The sequence below is a fragment of the Lytechinus variegatus genome, chromosome 2 (genome assembly GCF_018143015.1).
Source record: "Lytechinus variegatus isolate NC3 chromosome 2, Lvar_3.0, whole genome shotgun sequence".
NCBI classification, from domain to species: Eukaryota; Metazoa; Echinodermata; class Echinoidea; order Temnopleuroida; family Toxopneustidae; genus Lytechinus; species Lytechinus variegatus.
This window is the reverse complement of record NC_054741.1, coordinates 45,413,403-45,435,773: the sequence shown is the minus strand read 5'-3', so window position 1 is coordinate 45,435,773 and position 22,371 is coordinate 45,413,403. Positions and strand designations below refer to the sequence as shown.

The following is a 22,371-nucleotide window of genomic DNA, read 5'->3' as shown; positions in this document are numbered from 1 at the left end:
TTTGAAAAAAAGGGTACAGCTTTTTGGCTGTGAATTTATCATTTTTTGGGGGGCATCATGGCCAGTTATAGGGGCATCGACTGCCTCTCTTTCGATTAGTTTATGCTAATGTTGTAAGTTAGAGCAATTACGGAATCGGAGTTCGGTTCGGAAGTTTTGCTCCTAAAATCGGAATCGGTTCGGATATCGGATCGGAAGATATTCAAAAACAAAAAAAATCATTAAATTTGTATGTGGCCAGCGCGTGGACAAATGCGGCACGCTACACTGATGGCAGAATTTGTTTTGATCTCCGACAAAAGCGGAGGAAGAAGATGATGAGTTGTTTTGATCTCCGACATAATCGGAGGAAGGAAAATAAGATAATGACGTTCCAGCGCGCGACACTACTGTCGATCAACGATAGGCCTCTTCTCTACAACATCGTGGTGATGGTGGAGGTAATCGTAAACTCTTAAAGGTCGCATGACCTCCCAAAAAAGACGCATTATTATCCAGAGTTGTTTACCATGATATTCACCTGCTCTACAACATCATAGTGATGGCGGAGAAAATCGTAATCTCATAAAGGTCGCAGGACCTCCCGAAAAAGACGCATTATTATCAAGAGTTGTTTACGGTGATATTCACCTTCTCTACAACATATCACTTCGATGTTGTAGAGAATGTAGAAAAGGTGAATATCACGGTAAACAACTCTTGATAATAATGCGTCTTTTTCGGGAGGTCATGCGACCTTTATGAGATTACGATTACCTCCGCCATCACTACGATGTTGTAGAGAAGGTGAATATCATGGTAAACAACTCTGGATAATAATGCGTCTTTTTTGGGAGGTCATGCGACCTTTAAGAGTTTACGATTACCTCCGCCATCACTACGATGTTGTAGAGAAGGTGAATATCACGGTAAACAACTCTTGATAATAATGCGTCTTTTTCGGGAGGTCATGCGACCTTTAAGAGTTTACGATTACCTCCGCCATCACTACGACGTTGTAGAGAAGGAGAATATCATGGTAAACAACTCTTGATAATAATGCGTCTTTTTCGGGAGGTCCTGCGACCTTTAAGAGTTTACGATTACCTCCGCCATCACTATGATGTTGTAGAGAAGGTGAATATCACGGTAAACGCATTATTATCCAGAGTTGTTTACCATGATATTCACCTTCTCTACAACATCGTAGTGATGGCGGAGGTAATCGTAATCTCATAAAGGTCGCATGACCTCCCGAAAAAAAAGACGCATTATTATCCAGAGTTGTATACCATGATATTCACCTTCTCTACAACATCGTAGTGATGGCTGAGGTAATCGTAATCTCATAAAGGTCGCATGACCTCCCGAAAAAGACGCATTATTATCCAGAGTGGTTAACAATGATATTCACCTTCTCTACACCATCGTAGTGATGGCGGAGATAATCGTAAACTCTTAAAGGTCGCATGACCTCCCAAAAAAGACGCATTATTATCCAGAGTTGTTTACCGTGATATTCACCTTCTCTACAACATCGTAGTGATGGCGGAGGTAATCGTAAACTCTTAAAGGTCGCATGACCTCCCGAAAAAGACGCATTATTATCCAGATTGGTTAACCATGATATTCACCTTCTCTACAACATCGTGAGGTAATTGTAATCTCATAAAGGTCGCATGACCTCCCGAAAAAGACGCATTATTATCCAGAGTTGTTCACCATGATATTTACCTTCTCTACAACATCGTAGTGATAGCGGAGGTAATCATAAACTCTTAGAGGACGTATAGTCAGATAGTCGTAAATATTACCGCGCATGTCAGCGTGTTCAACTAAATCTTATTTGCCTCCGCTTAAGATCAAAACATAGCGTCTTTTCGTTGTTTTTCTTCCTCCATTTTTGTCGGAGATCAAAACATATTATCACCAATTATCATCATCGTTTTGTTCTTCCCCGATTATGTCGGAGATTAAGCCTGAGTCGAATCGATTTTAAAATCGGTGTTCGATCGATGTCATCGAACACCGGTGCAGATTTAGCAAAATCGGTGCATCGAAAAAAAAAAAACGTCGGCCGGCCGATTCGTTTGGTTTACACAATCAATCATCAAAATATCAGTAATGTCCAACTTTACTACTACTTACTTGATTTCTATTGCCCCCAAAATGAAACCGAATGAGTAATTATGATGCTATTCACCATTAATTTGAAGTTTATTTCGATCATAGTTCGAGTCTTACTCGTCTGCTCGTGCCGAGATAATTTATGCACGATGAATTCATGAATGGAAGTCATGGCCATCGATCGTGCATGCGCAGTACTGTTCTTTAATCAAACCAGAAAATGACCGGAAATTGACGCGATCAACGTAAAATAGATCTTGCTTTCATGAACAATATTAAAATCATGACCATAGAACATTATTTAATCGTAATATTTAACAATAATTTGCATATGATAATCATTAATATGAATTTAGAGCTTGATGTGAAACGTTTGTATTTCGTTTCAATTTTCAATGGCGGACATCTCATGACGATCGACTTGACTTCTTGAGTCGAGCTAGTGCACTTGTCTAAAAAAAAATAATCATCACGTCAGGATTGATTCTCGAACATTGTCTACATGCAAAAACTCTGTTCAAGTTCGTAATATCACCATATAATAACATTTTACATGACAAAACAGAGAAAATTGCGTTTGATATTTTTTCCCATCAATTTGAAGCTAGTTTGTGCCCAACTTTGGGCTCTGATTTCATGAATGGGAAAATATGTCATACGTCATCAAACACGCATGCGCATTGTGCTTATTTTCTCAGAGCTTGGAGGAGACGTCCAGAGTCTATGGAATAACAATAGAAATAATCCCAGTATTATTTATTCCATATGAACATAACATACTTTGCTGACATCGTCAATATTCTTAGTATGACCATAAAATCTTGTTAAATCGTAATAATTTAGATAAATTTAGGGCTCGATTCGAAACATTCGTATTTATTTTGATCGCATGCTCAATTGCGTCTAAAAAACTGGATTGTCATTATCAGGATTAATTCTCGAACATCGTCATAACTCATATTCCACAATCTTTCCTCACAATCGTTATATCAGCATTGAATAGCAATTCAAATGACCATCCAGAGAAAATTACGTATTTATTCCCATAAATTTATTTGGAGCTCATTTTGGATCCAACTACACAATCTCAGGCAAGTTACAGCGCTCTCCGTTGATTGCAATTGTTTGCTGGCGCTGACGTCAAGCACGCCTGTCGTTTCGGGAGAGTGAGTGTACGGAGCTGCGGACGGGGCTGGTGAATGGACTGCGAATGCTAGTCGACCGAAAATCATTCGGATCGACTCTGCGTGATTCATGTCTTTATTATTGTTTCATTTTAAACTTATATGTTGTCATCTGCAAATATCATTGTTGAAGATATTTTGGGAAGAATTCTGCTTTGGTCCCCGGCCTTTTTTGTGTGTTTTGTGATCATGGAAAATACAAACGAACTTTGCTCTGTCATCTGCTTGTGCAACGCTCACCCGGCCAACGCCAGCGCATATCGTCAGTGCGTAGTGCAATATGCAAAGCGCATCGCATCGACGCAAAAACAAGACTAAATTTTCCCCGCCTTCAATATTCGATGCATCGATGTTCGATCGAATTAGAGCTGTCGAACACCGGTTTTCAAAATAATCGATATGACTCAGGCTTATCGGAGATCAAAACAAATCATAATCTTCTTCTCCACCTGCCTTTCCGCTAATATCGGAGATAAAAACAAATCATAATTTTCTTCCCCTTTATCTTCTTTTCCTTCCACCGCTTTTGTCTGAGATCTAAACAAATCACCAGCGCATTTTGACGGCAAACATGTCGCCATGTGTTTTTTTTTTTTGTCTTGTTATGTTTTGGTTTTTCCGATCCGATTTTTTCCCCACTGGTCAAAAATCGGAGTTCGGAAAAATGTAGAAAAAAGGGGAAAATCGGATCGGATCGGGAATTGGAATGAAAATCGGTTGCAGCATTAGTTTATGCCCTGTCAGAGATTCACCATCAGAGTAATGATGAGCATGGAATCGGTGAAGACATAGATCTCAGACCCTTCTAGAACCACTGCGATAAGCCTGAGCTCTACGAATATCTTTTCCTGCCTATAATTGGGGTAGTGAATCTATTTTTAAAAGTAAAAAAAAACCAGAGGTAATTGCTTGCAGTAAATGTTATCCTAAAATCATTGCCAATTTGTCTATTGCCAACTCGTCCACTCATCACATGGTGTACATGTACATGTATGTACCTTCATTTTATACTCTAGTGCAATGCCATTCTGTCCAACATTTCATCTAACAACCATTCGGTCCTATACCACTTTGATTAATTTCCAGTACATCTATGACAATTTTGTCTCATAACCAGTTGGTCTAATATCTATTTTATTGACTCACTTGCATAGTAGAGTGAGACTATAGGCACCGCTATTCCGGCAGCGGTGGTGGCGGCGGCTGCGGCGTCAACACCAAATCTTAACCGAAGCTTAAGTTTTTTAAATGACGCTTCATAACTTAGAAAGTATATAGACCTAGTTCAAGAAACTTGGCCATAAGGTTAATCAAGTATTACTGAACATCCTGCCTGAGTTTCAGGTCACATGACCAAGGTCAAATGTCATTTAGGGTCAATGAACTTAGACCATGTTGGGAGAATCAACATCAAAATCTTAACCTAAGGTTAAGTTTTTGAAATGTCATAACTTCAGGTCACATGACAAAAGTCCAAAGTCATTTAAGGTCATTGAACCTTGGCCATTTTAGAGGTAATTATTCGATTGCTGTCATAACATGTATATACATGTAGATATTGTGTATAAAATGTGGATATATTGGGTCTAATCAAGTGTCACTGACAAGTTTTAGGTCACATGATCAAGGTCAAATATCAATGAAAGTAGTATTGTATCATTATTTGAATGGTATTTTTTGTGAATAATTATTTTATAGTGCATGTACATGTAGCTGTAGTTTTCAAAGACAGCACTGCTGCTATATTGATGATGCAGGTGAGACCGCCACAGGCATTCCACTTGTTTTCAGTCATTTCACCTAATTAATACTTAGTCTAATGAGACCAAATGGTATGGATTAAATGGCTATTGGCAGAACTGCCAAGCAGTATGGATTTTCCGTATTTAGTACTGAAAAATGAGAAGAATACTGATGGTTTCATGCAAAATACTGATTTCTCAAGTTTCAGTTTTATGTGTTGTCCTATGGTATTTCTTTGAAAATACTGATTTCCTCGCCAAAATACTGATTTTCAGCTTTAAAAATACTGAAATATTCTTGTTCAGGTTGGCAGCTCTGCTATTGGACCTCCTGGTTATTAGACGAAATTCATGTAGTGAGTGGACAAAATAGCAATTAGACCATGTGGATAGTAGACGAACGGAAGGTACAGACCAAATGATAGGAGACAAGTTGGTAATTGGACGAATTGGCATTAGACCAACTGAAAACAAACCAGAGTATGCACCTTCCCATATCTTCAATTCGCAAGTTTTTTGCCTATGTAGGAGTGTAATCATTGAAGAGATTTGAAAACAAGCTAGGGAGGTTTCTTTCCTCCAGGGGTCTTCTTCCTCTATTGTGGGGAAACAATCAGAGAGCAATGTCCCTCTTGGGTTAGGTTACCTCAAGATCACAGGATGCTGTCGGTGTTGCGGAAACTCTGCTCTGACGGTTAGAAGAATTAAGATGCTCTCTAAAATCAGAAATTGTAAAATGAGTTAAAAGAATTAAAGATGCAAGCTTGTACCCTTTTCTACCCTGTCACTGTGTACATGTATTACAAGTTTATCAGGAAACGCTGCATATTCATGACAAGGGTGAAAAATTTCATGTGTTAGCGTCTACGTCACAGAAAGTTTGATGGTAAATTTTATAGCCTCTTGTAGTCCAGCATGCGTCTTTCTTTCCTCATCCATTCCAAGTGAGTCCGGAAATCTGTATTCGGAATTATATTTTTTCAGAGTCTTGCCTCAATTAAGAAAATCTTTTAAAATCGATCACATACATGTATGTGTATGTGCATTACAGGCCCAACGGATGGATGCAATTAACTCTGCCTGAGCACCTGATTCGTTTTGAATTTCTAATGGTCATTCATGCATGTGAAGACAGTTCATATTTTTCATGGAAAACTCACTTGCTGATATTTTCTCTGTATGAAATTTCCTGAAATATTCAAGACTTATCAAAAATGGTAATATAATTCGATCCTGAAAAAAATTATATCAGCAATCAACAGTTTTAATTCCTTGTTTACTTTCAGTTTCGTTGTCTCCCCAAAATTAATGGTACTCTCTAACTTTTCCCAGACATATCTATACCCTGCATTGAATATTCATGAGATACGCCGTCATGAGATACATGTATGTACGGATTTGCAAGTCAAGATTTCGCTATGCCAAAGAGTTATTTTTTGGAGAAGTCACTGTGTGAAATTGAGGTTATGACACAAAAGAACAAGGAGCGTTTGATACCAGTGAACCCAACCTCTGTCATCCCGCACATATCACGAGGAGGGCCTTTAACACATTACTTTTTTTGTTTTGTAGTGATCTTTATTATTCATTCAAATACATGTCATACATACATGTACATAATCAAGAAATATGAAACAAAATGATAATTGCAGCTGTATCAAATAGCACTGTAATAATAATACATGTAGCAGGCAAATTGTATCAGAACAGAAACATAATCCGAAATTGTTTGAAATGCCACTTTCCGTTTCAAAAGGCCAATTCCGTCCGTTTTCCGCAATCGCGGAAAATCACTGTCCCTTGTGATGTGATCGTGTTTATTTGAAAGAAAACATTGTGAGCCGCTGAATTCTGAAATTTTTGAAGTTGGTGATTTCGGAGTTTTGTATATAATACAGAAGGCTAATACGGTACTGATATCGAGATGTGAGGAGATGATTGATTGTACAAGTTTCTCCATTGCAGAACAAGAAAAATATTTTGAAATGAAACAAGTGTTGCGCAATTGATAGCGGACAGAGCCTCAAGATTTAGAAGGGGACCACCAGTGGATGCTTCCTGATTGTGTATCAAGTACATGTACATGAGAGCTGCCAAAATATGAATATACATGTAATGGATTTTCCGTATTTACACTGTAGTACTGAAAAATGAGAAGAATACTGATAGTCCCATGCAAAGAAGTGATTCCTAAAGGTTCAGTTTTATATGTATGTGTTGTCCTATGGTATTTCTTTGAAAATACTGATTCCCTTACGAAAATACTGATTTTCAGCTTTTATATTACTGAATTGTTCTTGTTCAGATTGGCAGCTCTGAAGTATCATTCATACTGCAAGCTCTGTCATACAGAAACATGAAGTCATTACCCATGACATTAACAGGCATTTCTATTTTCCTTTGTTGTTATCTATCTCTGTCTTTAGTTCAATCAGCAAATCTGAAGGACACAAACAGTAGCTTCTTCAGTGGAAAGGGTGATCCTTATGTTGAGATGGTGGTTGATTCACAGCCCCCTCGGAAGACAGAAGTTGTCAAAAAGACATGGAACCCAAAGTGGGATGAACATTTCACTGTGTAAGTCAGTTCTTATCTTTTTCTTCATATTAAGCAGTCACATATACAGTACCACTATCCCTGTTCATACTAGCTGTTAAAGTGGGATGTGTATAAAATAAAGAGTTTAAACAAGGCAACAGTTATCTTATTTGAAAAGTTAACTGATCAGTCTTTGATCTTTTTTTTATACACCTGTCATGGGTTGGGTGTAAAATGAAGATCGAAGAGTGAACTCACAAATTAAATATTTTGATAAATACTGAGAGAAAGAAAAGGGAAGAAGTACAGGGTGATGGGTATAAAGAAGAGAAGGGAGAATTTACTTGTATAAAGAATTTAGCAAAGAAAATGAGAAATGATGAAAAGAGCAATTCCATAGGTTGGTGGACATGAGCTTGAAAATTCAAATTCAATATATAAAGCCCATCTGAACTGTACATTTTAATTGTGTTTGCCTTACTTATACTTATTGCTGGTTCTTTAATTGATGTTGAGGGCTTTAGGCAGGAAATGGAATGCATTTGTTTTACATTTTTTGATTTACACAGCCCAAGCCAGATCTCGTACAGTTTAGTGAATGCATTACCAATATACTATACTGACCAATAAATAAAAGAGAGGAGGAAACTTATTTTTAAACATAAACTGGTGTCTGAAATCATACTCATATTATTACAGAAACAGAAACATGAATCTTACACACATTATTGAATTTTTAGTGACATTTATGTTGTTGACCATACATGGACAAATTGTAACGTGAGTAACCGCTTTACATGTATATGCACCCCTAGTAAAAACCAAAGTTTGTCTCCCTTTACTTCTCTGAAATGGATATACTGTAATCAACTTTCATAAAAGCCTTGTATGAGGACACTTTTCACTTATGTCGACTTCTCATTTTATGCATGTCCAAATCATGTACATGTAACATGAGTAACCGACTCATTTCAAAGATTTGCCAGGAGCATAATAAGATTTCCCAAGTTTTGTTTTTATACAAAGGATAGTCAGACTACGTACATGTACTTTGTTGTGATAAAGAGATGTTTAGTTCCTATCAATAATAATGGAGTTACAGCTCCAAGTATGAGTCAAGGTGTCTCCAAATGTAACGTGAGTAACTGTGGAATAGCCCAAAACAAAAGAAACCAAGAACAACAGAGAAGTGATGAAATTAAAAAGAAGGGAGTGAAAACTGATAAAGAAGGAAAGAACTGTTAGAAGAATGAATAAAATGACATAAAACATGTTAAAAATGGAAGCAAAACATATTGCAGTCTCTTCAAAACTCCAATGCAAGACTTCTTACTTTCACACCAAGAATGTCCTCAATCACACTAATTTTACATTCTCTTCACTGGTTGCCTGGTAACAAAAGAGATAATTTTAAACTCACGTTACTCGTCCATCAAGCCATTCATGGGATGTCGCCACAAAAGTATACATGTACGCTACATTCCGACAATTCAACTTGTACATTTAAGATACGGAAGTGACAATTTCCACCTTATTCCTCGTACCCAACATTCTTGGGGGGGATTGGTAGGGATACATGTAGGTCCTTCTCACAATCCACTTCTACCGTGTTTACACATTGACTCGGCTCGGGTGTTGAATCCGCGAGCCGGGTTGAACACTGCGAAGAAGGGATCAGAGATCGCGTTTATACGTACATATAAAAAGGCGAGTTCAACACGGCTCGCGGATCTCGAACGGAAGAAGAATTATGACGTCGCAAATTAAAGGCGGGAAATTCACCGCCGGAATCGAATCTTGTCCGTGCGAACAACAACAATGCCAAAAGTGAAAGCGCGCGCAGTGACCTGGTCAAGAGAGTTCGACACGGCTTTCTGTTTACACACGAAAAAATTGCCGAGTCTGACTCGGCTCGCGGGTTGAAACCTACGATTTTGGCGGATCAAAAAAGCCGTGTTCGACACGGCTCGCGGATCACACTGATAGCGTTTACACAGCATAAAATTGCCGTGTTGAGCATGGCTCGCGTGTCGAACCCCCGAGCCGTGTTACTGTGTAAACACGGTATTCCTCAGTCACTCCTCTGCATTAAAGTGCATGACACTTTGTCTCGCCTTAACAAAGTTCGGCAGATACCTACATGTACATGTAGTAGTAGTAACTTTTCCTGTTGGTCTGTTCGAAAGTGTTCAAGTTTTTGTTGAACTTGCTCTCATGAGCATGTGTATGTTTTTGAGGATGATTTGGTCAAAGCTCATCTAGTGGTCAAAAAGTCAAGTTTTGTTCAAATTGCTTTCATTTCTTTATATCTGCATCAATTGTGTTTATACTCAGTTCAAACGATCTTGGGTATTGCCACCCATGTGCTCTTGAGGATGATGAGGTCAAAGGTCACCTTGGGGTCAAAAGATCATCCCTGTATAGGGACAGTGATTTTCCGTTTCAAAAAATTGCCTTTTCCGTTACAGAAAAACTTAAATTCCGTTTCAGCATGTCAGAAAACAGAATTCCGTTTCCCCATAGACTTTGTGTACACGGAAAATTGACAATTCTGAATACCGTAAGTAACGGTGTATTAACCGCACCCCCAACTTTGGATTAAAAAAAAAAAAAAAATTCTCATATTTACATGCATATTTGAGGTACGAAGAAACAAAATCTAAGTTTTTAAGATTTCAAAGTATCCAAAGAAATAACCGGTATGCGGAAATCTGCTGTTCTTGATCAATTCATCTACAAATGTTAGAAAGAAAGAACGATCCCGACAATATTGGCAACTTACACACTCACTCACCTCACAGTCACAGTGTACACACACACAGCACTGCCATTACAATGCAAACTACTAAACAGAACCAGTCATGCCAGTACATCTTATCAAATTATGATCTGTCTTTCCCAGCGTAGGAGGAAGAAACATTCACATTTCTTGCATCACAACCTCACAATCACTTTCAGAAATTTGATGTCTTAGCATGAATTTTGGATACGGGATTACAGGAAGGTTCAAGAAACAAAGAAATTGACATTTTTTCCAGTTGTTTTTTACGGCTTCGTGCCGTCTCTCTCGTGCGTGGTTTACATGGTATCTTATGAAAAGCAAACAGGAAGGAAAAAAAAACAAGCTGGCGCGAAACGAGACTTTGAATAGCGCCAGCTTAAGTCGCACTACATGTATAACCACATTACAATGCAATCAACTCTAGCTCAGCGGTGACAAAATATTACCGAGTATGCTTGGCGTCTCTTTTAAATTAGCCAGGGAACTTCACTACTTTGAATCGAGAATAAAGTCAATATTAGTGTCATGAAGGTGGGTGCGTTTGTTATGGACAACATTTACTTAAAATTGTAATAATCGCTTCCCATTACCCGCGGCTCATATCCCTCTAAACGACATTGCCTGGGCGGCTACGCCCGGCCACTCGATGTGTTGTGAGCTGGCAGACATCGTACATGTACGGGAGGGGTTACGGCGGGCTGGCTCAGACCCGTCACCGTGTATAAACCGCACCCCGACTTTTGCTTCTATCCCGCCGAGAAAAAGGTGCGGTTAATACACCGTTACTTACGGTACCCATTTAGTAGCAATATTGCATCGCTCGCGCTTGTCAAAATTGTATCTGCCACTGTACCAACAACGTAGTAGAACCCGCTCTAATCGGATCTATGCGGGTACACACAATTTTTGACAAACACATTTAACATGAATACATCCTCACCTTTCACATTATTAGCATTATTTTATGGTTGAATGAAATTTTTTTGATAATTTTGTGGTTTTTGGACATCGTTTTGAGCAGTCAACGACATTAGCCTATCCACCATTTTGGATTTCAAGACTGGAATATCGTGCTGTTACATCTTCAAATGTAGAGGGCAGCAACACACGACTGTGTTGAACGACATGTGCATGTGACTGTTTTCGATACAGCCGACTCCGCCGCTGCCGCAGGGTACGATCGAGTGTGATCAGTCATGATGCGTGGATTGTCATACTGTACTTTGTAGTGAAGTGAGATCATGTTTTGTGGCCATTAAATATTCATATTTTTTTAGAGTTTGGAGTAATTTATGTTGCTGTTCTGTGTATTCTTAGGAAAAATATGTTTTCCATGATTTTCCGTTTGAAATGCCACTTTCCGTTTCAAAAGGCAATTTCCGCAAATTCTGTCTGTTTTCCGCAATCGCGGTAAATCACTGTCCCTACCTCTAATGCATATTTTATTGATCACAATATCAGGCGAGATTCGTGTTCATGAACCACCATAGGATGACAAGAACACACTTGTCGAAACATCAAGATTGGGTTGTCCTTTTCAGGACCAACACTTGTCCAAGAAAGATGCATGGTGTACTGTGAAACCTACTACACTACAGCAATAGCTGCAATCCAGAATTGAGTTAAATAATCCCATTCAAAGTGATTTTTTAGTTACATTTCAATATCTATGAATCTTAAAACTTGCATAATTTTGTAATTACATCATTCACCAATTACATGTTAACTTGCTATTTCTTTGAGGAACCCTTAAAAAGTGATCTACATGTAGATTCTTATCTACACTCTGTTGGTCTGTAATATAACAACTACATGTAGAATATATTTTTTTATAGCTCTAAATTTAGAGCATAACACAATCAAGGAAATCCCTCTGATCATCTGATTTGATCTCTGGAGACAAGTTGAGGATTAGTATAAGATCATTTAGTGCTCGATTCATGCCTTAAACTTGTTGAATCAACCTCGTAAGACATGAGATCGCATGATTTACATAGTGCTGTACTTTAATCAGTTTTAGAATTGAGCAATCCATCAGGATGATTTTACTATAAACATGGATGTGATTACTGCCCGGGGGGGGCCACTTCCATTGACGAGTGGATACCATGCGCGACCATGGGGTCTTGAAAAGCACCCTAAACACGTATTTTACGTATTCTGAAAATGCACCCCTTAACAAGTATTTGCGTGTGCGGGGCGTGTGAAACCCTACCCTTAACAAGTATTGGAAACAAAACAATACTGTTGACAAGTATTCCCTGAAATGAACCCCTGAACAAGTACAGGAATATTTTATTGTTATGTCACGGGTCCTTCGGTCGTCGGTTTTAACTTTACACATTTTGGTTTAGTACGAGTGTACGACCCCACCTTCCACACCTCGCGAAAAAAATCGGACTCTAAACACGTAGTATTGGGGCAAAAAGGACATCCTTTATATAAAAACATTTTAATTTTGTTTTATCATCCCCGCACATTTGACCTTAAACTCGTAACTTTCCTAGCGAAATAGATACCCCTTTTTCATAATTTTTGTGTTTTTGACACCCTTATCACGTAACGTACGTAACGTGCCCTATCTTGAAAAAGACATCCTTTTTATGTGTTTTTTTTTGGTTGCGCATGGTATCCACTCATCAAAGGAAGTGGCCCCCCCTGGATTACTGGGAATGGATTTGATTAGAGTCAGAGAAGAGCCTTATTTGAGACCTTTCGTTTTCTGTGACGTGCCATGTGGACGTACGAGATTAAGGAATTTTGGGAGCACTGCGCATGCGCGAAGTAATCTGTGACGAGCCTTCTCGTTCACTGACCAAATCTGTGACTCGTATTTGAGGGTTTTGACGTTCAGTGTCATAGTGCTCGAACGAGCGCTAGTTCGTACATGATGACGTCATCCCAGCTTGGCAAAAATGAATGAAGCCGCATCAACACTCGAGTTTCGTTGATTCAGCAGGGCTGGTAAACTGCAAATTACTGCTTGTTACCAGCTTTTCCATTACATTTAGTGTGTCCTGTTTTCAGACACTACATGTACATATCCGATAGGTAATTGATGTTTTATTTCCAAACAACCTTGTTTTTTCGGCTTTTTGCGCAAGAGTGCAAATGTTGCACCCACAGTCGCCCCACTGGTTCGTAGCGTGATGCTACGCCTGATTCTCCGGCCAAGCATCGGCCCACGGCCCGCTCGCTATCATGCTGGTATATGCTGTGGCGTGGTACGGGTATTCGACTTAAGTCGAAACTGTTTTCATCAATGTACGAACGTGATACTGAACGAGTGGTGTCACCACTTCCGATGAACTAGGAATACGTTGCAGTCGCAGACAATCGAAATCTCTCTATTACCTCAGGTCAACAAAGGAATATATAGCCTCCAGTTGTATGATGATTGTTTTCATGTACATGTGCACTTAAAACTACTGAGACTAAGCAAAGTTCTGACAAAAATCATACTCACACATTGAGAGAAAAATTAGAAGGTTCAGATTCATGATATTACATCGATGTTGCAAGTTGTAACAATGCTACATGTAATGTATACATGTTCATGCTTTGTCATTGGTGGAAATAATAGCATTGCTCATGCACTACATGTATGCAGATCTACGTTTTTCTGCATATTTCATGGCGACTTGGTATTGAAGTACCTGAAGCACATTCAATTTTTAATTTGTCGTAAATTGAATGTGAGTGAAGGGACCTTGTTAGTGGTTTATTTGCTGTTATCAATCCTATATATGTAAAAGGTCATCATATTAAGTTTTCACTGTACTTTGATGCTTAATACTGCATTGAGCCTATCAGATTCTCTTTGTACTCCTTTCAATTGATATTAGTAATTAATGTTTACATGATGATACCAAGGTAAATATTAATCGGGGTAACCTTGCCTTTTTTCTTACATCTACATGTACATGTACATGTATACACACATACATGTATATGTCGGTAATACCTTGGTCACATTTGCTCTACGGTGGCCGTACGCCGAGTCGAAAACAGCCATTTTAACATTTTATGTACGAGCTACATACATGTAGAGGTGGTTTGTATAAAAATGAATAAAACGGCTGTTTTCGACTCGCGATACGGCTACCGTAGAGCAAATGTGACCACATGTGGTATAAAGCTACATGTACTGTATGTACATTTTACACTGTGAATGACTACATGTACATATTGTAGAGGTTGAATACAGTAATTTACAAAACACCTCAAGTGCCAAGAGTGAACTGCACACATTATTTTGCAGATTGTTATTTTTTAAAAATTCAAATGATATAGATGAGCACTTGGTTGTACCGTACATGTATTATTAAAGTCAGACTTACTGTACATGTAGTGTGCTCTTCTCCATTCATTAAATGACAGCTACAGTACATGTAAACATGTACAGTATATACTGTCACGTCTTCTGACACGTCTAGGGAAAAAACAAATACAGAGTATAGAAATACAATAGGTGCCTGGTATACTATTTGATAGTTGTAGTTTACTGGTCTGATCTACATAAAAGTGCAATGCTTCCTTTCCGTAATCTTACATAAAGATGAGTTGTTTTGTATTTGATGTGAAATCATACAGGTACGCTTTACATACAGTATGTATGTGTGCGCATTGTCATGCTTTATAGTTTTTCTCAGGAAATATTGTGTCAGAAAGGATTTCATTTGCACAGTGTTATTCAAGTGCTACTGTTTAAGGGGAAGTTCACCCTGACAAAAAGTTTACATTGTAAAAATACCAGAAAAAACAAGATGTTGGTGAAAAGTTTGAGGAAAATCCATCAAAGATTATTTAAGGGTAAGACAGTACATGTAGTTGAAGCAAACAAATACTAGTATTTCATGAGAAAGTCTTTTAAGTCAAGGTAAATTGTCAAAATATTTTCATACATCTCGATCTGGTACATAGATGTAAAATGTATGAAAATAAAAATGGCATGCTTTTGTACATGATACCTAAATGTATTTGACTGATTTGTAACTGACTCCATTTCTACTTTTATTTTTCTAAAAGAATGCAAAAAACTGTGATTTTCCAAGGGGTATGAATACTTCTGAGCACAACTGTACCATCATAACTTTGAATGTTTAAGGATCTGATTCATGAAACTTGGCCATAAGAGTAATCAAGTATCTTTGAACATCCCCTCTGAGTTTCAGGTCACATGACCAAGGTCGAAGGTCATTTAAGGTCAATGAACTTTGGCCATGTTGGGGTATAATTTGTTGAATTACCATCATACATGTACATTTATCTCTGTATTAGTGTATTGGTCTAGTTCATAAAATGTGGACATAAGAGTAGGTCAATTCCATTGTGACTTATGGGACATTTGATACTTCTTTCCACATAACTGAAGTACATAGGCCTATCTGAAAAAGTAGCTGCATAAACATGGATTTACTTTATTAAACTGAAAGAAGAATACTGAAACTTAAATGTATGCTTGCAGCTTGGTTGCATAGGGTGCTACAATATATATCTTCAGAAATGTCATTGTGACTTATGGGACATCGATGGACCACACAAATTGGGCTCTTTTGTTCAAAGTGCCATATCTATCTCAGTTTTATGACAATGTTTTTAAATTTGGACTTGGAGATTAACCAGTGATAGTGCTCACAAACAGTACTTGAATTGGATTTGATTCATTTCATTTGTTTCAGTAGTTGTGTGCAATCATGTGTGACTTATGGGACAAGTGAATACAACTGTATACTTTTAAACAGAATAAACAAAATTGCTCAGAAAAGAAATTTAAAAAAATGGAAACATGCAACATTTGGCTGGAATTGACCAGTAACTATTACCCTTTCTACACAGGATTTTCTTAGCCCTTACATAGTTTTTTTCCTTTTCACACATGCCAAATTGTTATTGCTGTCCCCGGATAAGGAATGCTTGCTTTGTGGTGAATCAGTGTCCGCGGATACCAGAACCCGAAAAATGAAAACCGTTATCCGTCCACGCGGGCGGGAACCGTTCAGATATCCCTTTGATGGCAGCACTACTTTACATGTATGTCTTTGGATTTTCCTCAAACCATCACCAATATTCTGTATTATTTTTTCTGCATTTTTTTACAATAAACTTTTTGTCAGGTTCATGTGTCTCATTCTGTTATTCCTGTAACATGATCCTTTGTGTTATTGTTTTTTGTTATACTCACTTACATGTACAGTATCTACTTTATGTAATGTTAACAGAACATCTAATGCCAATTAGATTTGCTCCCACCAGAAAAATAGGATTAAGACCCCACGGTTGCCTAGCAACCGCCAGTGTGGACTCTACTTCCACCCTGTATGTAAAGGCCCTGTGCGCCAGAACATGTCTTCTTCTGCCGATTCACAGATCGAAGCTTCCGCTAAGCTATCTTTACTTGACTTTAATTTTTCGGTTTTCACTTTTCTTTTCTTTTCTTTTTTTGTTCGGATATGTCATAGAAACTTTTGTAATACTTTCGATCCATATTTCTTTGAAATCTAAACTTCGTTATGTCTGTTAGTTCCTATCTGTGAACAGGGGCGGTATTCTGAAAGCTCAATTAGCGGTCAATTAGCGCTCAATTAGCATTTTGGTATTCTGAAAAGTCACTTAAGTGCCCTTTCCTTATTTGGCAGGGTTGCGTTGCGCGCACTTGCAATAGTATACGCATTATGACCGCGCAAAGACTTAATTGAGTAGTTACGAGACTTTTGGTATTCTGAAAAGTCTCAGCGCTCAATTAGCGGACTTTCCAGTGGGGAAAGATAATGGTGATAAAGAGGTCCATTAAGTCTCATCATATCTTGCTAAACGTGGCTTTCATTTCATATTAATATCATCAAATCGGTTTAATACTAGGAGGAAGGAAGGAGGAAGGAAGAAAATAAAGGAGAGAGCTAACAAGGGAAAAGAATAAAGGGGGAAAAGGTGGTGTATAGAAACAAGTAAAATAAGGAATAGGGTCTTTGATTGAACCCCATACTTTCATGTGCCCAGTCAGGCTCGACCTTGACCACTCGGCCACGTCACCTCATTTGATTTTCTTAAATGGGACTATATTTGGTAATAAATAAATTAGAAAAGGGGGAAAAAGGAGACAGAAATATTTGTGTAATTATAGGGAAAATATGACTATTATTATTTCTATATTTTCTTTAATTATTAGCATCATAAACTATTTTGTTTTTGCACACTTTTTTTGACAATAATGAAATTGCCAAATTACGGTAGATGCAGCAATGTGCAGGGTTGAATTAAACCTTGTTTCTGACAATGAAAAATAAGCATAGACCCCTTTAGTATTTAAGCGAATATAGAATAAAATACAAAAGAAAAAAAATAGTGAGTGATGCCATCGTTTAACCCACCTGTAAAATCCTATAAATGTCATAACGTTTGAACATCAAATTTCAATAAAATTTCGGCTTTTTTTAAATTATGCTTTTTTATATTTAAAATATGTTTATTCAAATTTTGTTGGAGAAGATTTCTCATATAAATGAAAAGTATGTAGTTTTTAAAATAAGTAGGTATTAAGTTAAAGAAGAACCCCCTCTATCATCGCCCCCGAGGCAGAGGCAAATAAAATATTGTAAAAAACAAGAAAAAGAAAAAGAAAGAAAGCTACATGTACAAATGGATTCAAATAGAGAGTTGTGAAAATCAGAACGCGTTCGAAAAAAGAGAAAAGCACAAAAATACAATAAATGAGAGAGAAAGGGAAAAGACAACAGTTAATTTCAACAACATAACAAACCTCTAATCTCAGATGCAAATGCTTTAGCGTTTCAGCAAAAATTATTTTTATCAAGATCGTGGTGCAGTGCAGCAGCCGGGCGCTGCAAGGCAGCAAAGTGAAGAGACATTGCGCGCTAGGAGAAAATTTTACGTTGTAAGAGCACATTTGATTGGCTAATTCGGCTCAGTAGGGGAGTGGCCTAAAGGGACTTAATTGAGTGCTAATAGAGTTTTCAGAATACGAATTTGGAGGTACATTAGCGCTCCATTAAATGGTTAACTTAAAAGGAAATTTAAGTGGAAACTTACGAGACTTTTCAGAATACCCCCCCAGGACCATACATAAAATCTCTTATGTTCTATAGACCATTTAGCATGGTTATTGAGACAATTCAGTTTCAATTATCAACAAACATACACATCAGACTTCTTTATGGTAATCCAACTCCATCACATTTGTCTTTAATTTTTTTCCCCATTTTTTAAAAGTATATATTCTGTTTGTCCAGTACATTTTTTGGAGAAATTCATGATTAACAATTTTCAACATTAATAAAAAATTACGTCTTGAAGTTATCACTGCTACATGTATCTCTACATGACTTGTGAATAATAATAATTCACTCACTACAATTTCCTATAGTGATATATATTTTGGGGGGAGGGGCTTGATTTTGACCTTGCCGTTTTCTCTCCTTAACCATAATGGCCCATTTATGAAAGGGGACACATTACACACACTTAGACTGTTGAAACCTGTGCAGTAGTGGAAAATCACATCTAGGCCTATTTCCTCCATAGTATTTTGAAATGTAGGTAACGAATTTGTCAACCAGACTGCTAAAAACACCAAGATTAATTACTTCTACATGTAGAAGTTAAGATTAGAACTGAAATATTGATAAAAATAGATAAATGGTTAATTAATGCTAGTATTGTACTTGAATTATAATCTTTAATAGAAATTGTCACCTTTGTACCAAGAGAGCTTCACAAATCATATGATCAAAGTACATGTACTATGTACATGTATGTCATCATAGCCTTGTTTTAGACAGTGACTTGTAAACCATCCTTGTTTGTTTTGCCTTCCTATTATTAGTGAGTAGCTCTGCCCATTTGTATGGATGAGTTCACTCACTGTAATCGGACATGACACTCATACCAATTTGATACAATGTAGAAATCAAGGAACTTAACTGTGCATGGTACAAGTACATGTAGGGTTTTAGTCTGAGCTCAAAGTCCGTTGACACTGCATTAGATGCGTGGAAATGCAGTGTGTTACATAATGCTTACCTCGGGCGAAGCTTGTGTAGGCTCCACTCCAATGTTGTAAATCGGATCAAAAATCAGATCGAAAATCGGATCGGCAGTTAAGCTTCTAAAATCGAAATCGAATCGAAAATCGAATCGGCGATGTTTAAAAATAAAGGAATACATAAAAATTTTATTCTCGGTCGCGCGCATCTTCTTGACAAAGTCACAAAGACGAATGTTTAGGAATGGAAGTCGCCAACATGCGCGATCATTTGGAACATGTTTTAAAAGGGTTTTGAGGTGTTACTGCTTTACAACAAAATGAGTGATTAACCGAATGACGCATCTTCCAGCAAAGTAAAATAATTCTCATAGATCACAGGTCAATGAACGATCGGCGAGACATCTTTTTAAGCTGAGCTCAGCTCAGTTCGCTCATTATAATGATTACAGCCACGCCCAAAAACCATTCCAAAGTACACCCATTTTGTGAAAATAGCTTACTTGTATATCATTTCTCCGAAACAGTCCTCGAAAAAGTTAAGTCACGCCTCAGTATCGATCTTTCTGTATACCCACCCTCTCAACAATATCAGTGAATTACTAAATGCGCGCAAGCACACAATACAAGATAGTTTTGGGGCAGAGCCGAAAACTGGTACCGCCCAGACATGAAAGGGCTAGCGCAGAATTCTTTACTTTACCTTTTGGCATGTGCACGTGGTGGGTTTGATTGACAGTGCTATTCTTTGAATTAGCTCACTAGCTGGATTAATGATAATATCAGGGCAAGTATGGCTTACATAATACGTACAACACGCAACTCATCCATGCACACACACAGCTCTCAAATTCCCTTGCAATTATTCGTCCCTTGGTCGTGTGCACTTATGGGCGGGATTTAAGCAGGACAATCACTAGCATCATGGACCTAGCATATATATACAACACATCACTCAATCATACACTTTTCTCAAACTCCCTTGCTATTCGTCCATTGTATACACTCATGGGTGGGATTTATCAGCGAAAGCACTAGCATACATAATACGTACAACACATTCATGCACCCATGCGGTCACACACAGCTCTCAAACTCCGTTGCTTTTGGCCATTGTGTGCACTCATGGGCGGGATTTATCAGCATTTAGCACTAGCATACATAATGCATGTAATATTCATGCTCCCATGCGGTCACACACAGTTCTCAAACTCCATTGCTATTGGCCATTGTGGGCACTCGTGGGCGGGATTTATCAGTATAAGCACTAGCATACATAATGCATGTTTTATTCTTGCACCCATGCGGTCACACACAACTCTCAAACTCCCTTGCTATTCGTCCATTGTATACACTCATGGGCGGGATTTGTCAGCACTAGCATACATAATGCGTACAACATATTCATGCAGTCATACACCCATGCAGTCACACACAGCTCTCAAACTCCATTGCTATTGGCCATTGTGTGCACTCATGGGCGGGATTTATCACCATAAGCACTAGCATACATAATGCATGTAATATTATGCACCCATGCGGTCACACACAGCTCTCAAACTTCATTGCTATTGGCCTTTGTGTGCACTCATGGGCGGGATAAATGACAATCCCAGTACAAGTACATGTTCCTTGTTTGTATTATACAATACATTCATCTAAAGTTCCACTCCCACCATACCAGTCAGCGCAGCTACCGGTAGGTCATAAGTAGGTCAACTTGTTGCGAGTCTTTTCTGACATTCCAGGAATCTGATTGTTCGAACTATTCCATTGTTAACAAGCTCTAAATAGAAAAATCTTGAAATATGTTCTGACTGCACTGTAAATAGATCTATGCCGATTTTTTATATCCGATTTTTTCCTTCAAGGGGCATGATCGAAGATCGGCAGGTGATCGCCGATTGTTGTGAAATCGAATGGAATCGGTTGCCGATTGCAAAATCGGTTACAAGCTTACTCCACTCCACTTCACTATCGCTGCACTACGCTCCACCTACCTGAACTTCGGGACGGTGAACTCGATTGGATATTCCGAGTCATAAAGGTGGGATGGAAATCATGTTTATTGTAAAATTGAAGAATAAAATATAACGAGAAAGATAAATAACTTTATGTCTTACTCTACACCCGTATTTCACTCTGTGTCCATCCTCTGGTTATCCTCAAAATTGGTGATTTTGGGCCAGTATCAATTTCCTCACACGTATTACTCCCGGCCAATTTCAAAACATCGCATGCGTACTCACGGCCGATTTCAAAACATCGCGACTGATTGCATGCGATGTATTGAAATCGGCCGTGAGTTATACATGTACGTGTGAGGAAATTGATACTGGCCCAAAATCACCTACAGGTATTTTGAGGATAACTGGAGGATGGACACGGAGTGAAATACTGGTGTAGTATAAGATAAATAAAGTTATTTATCTTTCTCGTTATATTTTTTCTTTAATTTTTACAATAAACATGATTTCCATCCCACAAACTCTCTCTCGCTCCATGAGATGTCTGTACGAGTGGCACCCAAAAACTGTGAAATTCGGATGGACTTGGTTCATTGACTTACCTATCAGCATCGAGTCTGCCTTTGTTTTGTTTTTTTTATAATCAGAATGAGTCTGATTGATTCCCCATACTATCAGTTGCACGGACATGTACACAGCATCTTGGTAGCTTTTCTAATTCCAGATACAGAGCCCAAATAAGATTTCTGGACCCAAATTTGAGAGGATACTTGTCAAGATATGCTGGTTGATGAGTAGGAATATTTAATCTCTCTAGATTACAATAATGTCCGAAATATTAAAATTGATTGATATCCCCCCACCAGAAAGTGATTTTTGAGCACCATTGCTGAGCCTCAAACTGAACAAAATTTTTGTTTTTGGGGTGCGCCTTTCGTGTTTTGATAATAATAATAGTAATATTCCGCATTTATATAGCGCTTAACACATCGGAGCGATGTCTCTCAGCACTTCACAAATATATTATTACCTAGGTCATCGGATCCTTGCA

At 38.1% G+C, this 22,371-nt stretch overlaps 1 protein-coding gene across 1 annotated transcript in view; it reads left to right on the top strand.

Moving 5' to 3' along the window:
• LOC121408140 (E3 ubiquitin-protein ligase Su(dx)-like) overlaps positions 1 to 22,371 on the top strand; it is a 92,781-nt gene that overhangs the window by 18,474 nt on the left and 51,936 nt on the right. Inside the window, exon 3 of the mRNA XM_041599468.1 lies at positions 7,459 to 7,609. Coding sequence (XP_041455402.1) covers positions 7,459 to 7,609 — 151 coding nt within the window. The remainder of the gene's footprint in view (positions 1 to 7,458; positions 7,610 to 22,371) is intronic.